Source organism: Perissodus microlepis, chromosome 13 (genome assembly GCF_051167445.1).
Source record: "Perissodus microlepis isolate ML-2025 ecotype Zambia chromosome 13, ASM5116744v1, whole genome shotgun sequence".
Lineage (NCBI taxonomy): Eukaryota > Metazoa > Chordata > Actinopteri > Cichliformes > Cichlidae > Perissodus > Perissodus microlepis.
In genome coordinates, this window is record NC_140473.1 from 1,527,501 (window position 1) to 1,530,742 (window position 3,242).

The following is a 3,242-nucleotide window of genomic DNA, read 5'->3' on the forward strand; positions in this document are numbered from 1 at the left end:
TCAACAATAAAAGAAACAAAATGTAAAAGAGTCCCCAGAGACGATTTCACAGACGCATTTGTACGTCTTTTGAAGTCTGCAAGTGAAATCAAGAGAGCTTCAGATCGTTGTGCAATGAGGACAGAGCAGAAAAGGAGAAAGCCTTCTTCCCAAGCTCTGTACGAACTGATGGAACAACGAACGTAATGATGTCCTGAGTCTGCAGTCTGTGACTGTTTGTGCAACATATACTCTGATATATAAGAGGACAATAAACCAGAATAGATTTTATAGAGAAAGTGATACCTGCGTGGGGCCAATGAGGACCAGTCAACCTGAGAACAGTGGTGTGTTAAAAGTTTGCAGCCAGTTATAAATCTGAATGCCTGGCCATAGACAGCAAATCTAACAGGTGAAGAGAGCGAGCATAGGTATCCAGTAATGTCTGACATAAAATGCCATGATCAGCAGTGTCAAAGATTTCTGCTAGATCAATAAAAAGAGCTGCACTGTAGTTCTTTGTGTCCAAGGCTTCATAGACATCATTGAGAACAGTTAGAGTACTGCGCAGTTTCCTGATGAAAGCAGGTAAAGTACTATTTTCATCCAGATAACTTTGAAGTTGATTATTTACCAATTTGGAAATTATCCTGCAATTATTAACCATTGAGGGCGATAACATTTATTTGATATATATACACACATATATTTATACATATATGTGTGTGTGTGTGTGTGTGTATATATATATATATATATATATAAAATTGTGTGTGTTTGTTTGTTTAGCTCTGGTTCCAGACCCTCAGGTAGAAAATACTCCGAGTATCCTCGAGATCGACATGTTTCACCTGCTGGTGAGTTTATACACCTGTCCATCGTTGACCACTTAAAGCTCTGTTTTCGTCGGGTGGGTGCAGGTGACTCTGATTTCTCGGCATCTGCAGGTTTACTCTGTGCTGGCATACTCCTCCATTCACTGTTTGGACCAATCAGGATGCGGTGTGGTGGACTCGGGCCACCTCCACCTCCTTCACTTGGTCACTGTGGCTCACCTGGTTCAGATCCTGCTCACCTCCACCACAGGTGTCGCTCTCTCTCACTCACACACAGTCTCTTGAGTTTTGTGAACCCGATGCTTCTGTCTCACCTGTGTGTATTACCTGTGTGTGCAGAGGAGGTATGTATGGATCAGGACAACAGTGGATCAGAGGAGGAGGAGCTCACCTGTCAGCTGTACAGCACACTGAGGAAACACCTGGGCAGGTGAGTTTGGATTGTGAGACATATTTACCCTGTTAGTACATTCAAAATCAGTAAAGAGGACTTCATTTCATCATCAGTGTGTTACCTGAGGTGTCCTCTGGGTGGCAGCTGTATCGTTGTCTTAAAGCCGGTGTCCTGCCGTTCCTCCGAGCCGCCACCCTCTTCTTCCACTACCTGAACTCCACAGCGCCTCCCGCTGAGCTGATGAGTAAGATGAACACCGAGCAAAGTTCCTGTAACGATTCTGTTACACTGTGTGTTCACAGAAGTGTGTGTGTTTGTTGTAGTTGCAGGTCCTGGTCAGTGGGAGGCACTGTGCAGCTACCTCAGTCTGCCCTCCAACCTGCTGCTGCTTCACCACAACCAGCAAACACTGCTGAAGCCGCTCATACACAGGTAACACCTGAATGAGGCATCTCATACTCCAAATTACCTGGAAAAGCATTACCTGACACTCCCGTGTGTGTGTGTTCAGTTGGTGTTGTCATCCAGGTGTGAGACAGACCCTGCAGGGGGGCGGAGCCATCATCAGGTTCCCCAGAGAGTCAAATCGACTCATCGAGTTGCCGGAAGATTACAGCGTGCTCATCAACCAGGCGTCCAGCTTCACGTCAGTGAACACACAGTGAGATCAGAGTGATCGATTGATCGATCGATCGATTTAAAAAGGATCAATGCTGTGAAGTTCTTTTGTGAGGTGACCTGAAACTCTGCCGGCCCATCTGAACTCACCTGAGTGTTACATGTGCAGGTGTCCGCGCTCAGGCGGGGATAAGTCTCGCGCTCCCACGCTGTGCCTGGTGTGCGGCTGCATGCTGTGCTCTCAGAGTTACTGCTGTCAGACGGAGGTGGACGGCGAGGACGTGGGCGCCTGCACCGCACACACCTTCACCTGCGGAGCTGGCCTCGGCCTATTCCTCAGGTAACGCCTGCACCAGTGAGCTGACGCATGTCGCTCGGCCATGCCCTGCTAACCTGTGTGTGTCTGTGTGTGAGCAGGGTCAGAGAGAGTCAGGTGTTGTTTGTAGCAGGTAAAACAAAGGGCTGCTTCTACCCGCCCCCATACCTGGATGACTATGGAGAAACTGACCAGGGCCTCAAGTATGTACGTTTGGTTGTTCAGCCCCACCCCCTCTACCAGTTTGTTTGGCCCCACCCCTGACCACACCCTCTACCTGTTTATTTGTTTGTTACAGGCGTGGGAATCCTCTCCACCTGTGTGCCGAGCGTTACAGGAAGATCGAGCGTCTGTGGCGCCAGCACGGCATCGCTGAGGTCATAGGTCACGCCCAGGAGGCCAATCAGGCGCTGGTTGCTATCGACTGGCAGCACCTGTGATGTTTGACTCTGCGCCGCCCCTGCCCTTAGAGAGACACTGATTGGCTCTCAATTGTGTCCTGCCCCTTTCTATATAAAACCACATCCTTGAACCAATAAGCTGCCTGCTTGATGCTGAGTTGCTTTCAGGGATTTTTCACCTTTGACCCTCCACATGTCTCCCCACCAATCAGTGTGGGACAGGAACAGGAAACTCGAATTCGGTCCAGTGACGCCCTGCCTCCTGACTTCAAACACATCACCACCTTCATTTCTGATTGGCTAAGAGCATAAAGCAGCCGTCTCCATGGTAGCAGATTGATGGATGGATGGTCAGTAAAGTGTCTGGTAGGGGTTGAGCTTCAGCTGAAGACTGATCAGTGAAGACATATCAGAGCACATATCAGCGATCGATCGCTTTTTACTTTAGTTTAACATTTTGCTTAGAACTGATTGGTGGCGTGCTGTGTGATGTCACTTTCTGTGTTTTACTTTTGAATGCTGAGAAATTTTATTTAAAACATGGCGCGGTCAGGTCTTCAGCTTGATGTCTTTTGTTTTTTGGGGGTATTTTTAATGGCTGTCAGCTGAGCGCCTCATTGATCACATGATCTGTTAATATGTGAATTCCTGTATAAATGAGGACGTGTATGATAAAAACAATAAAAACTTTAAAGTGA

At 47.7% G+C, this 3,242-nt stretch overlaps 1 protein-coding gene across 5 annotated transcripts in view; it reads left to right on the forward strand.

The window, feature by feature from the left end:
* The window catches only part of ubr2 (ubiquitin protein ligase E3 component n-recognin 2), a 41,983-nt gene extending 38,741 nt beyond the window's left edge, over positions 1–3,242 (forward strand). For 2 of the 5 annotated variants that reach the window (XM_084947744.1, XM_084947745.1), the window contains exons 38-46: positions 769–836; positions 927–1,065; positions 1,155–1,245; positions 1,323–1,453; positions 1,533–1,641; positions 1,721–1,870; positions 1,997–2,167; positions 2,245–2,346; positions 2,442–3,242. In XM_084947744.1, the coding sequence (XP_084803870.1) occupies positions 769–836; positions 927–1,065; positions 1,155–1,245; positions 1,323–1,453; positions 1,533–1,641; positions 1,721–1,870; positions 1,997–2,167; positions 2,245–2,346; positions 2,442–2,583 (1,103 nt within the window). In that variant the 3' untranslated portion in view covers positions 2,584–3,242. Of the gene's footprint in view, positions 1–494; positions 501–768; positions 837–926; positions 1,066–1,154; positions 1,246–1,322; positions 1,454–1,532; positions 1,642–1,720; positions 1,871–1,996; positions 2,168–2,244; positions 2,347–2,441 lie in introns of all 5 variants that reach the window. The other 3 variants (XM_084947746.1, XM_084947747.1, XM_084947748.1) reach the window with 2 other exon arrangements.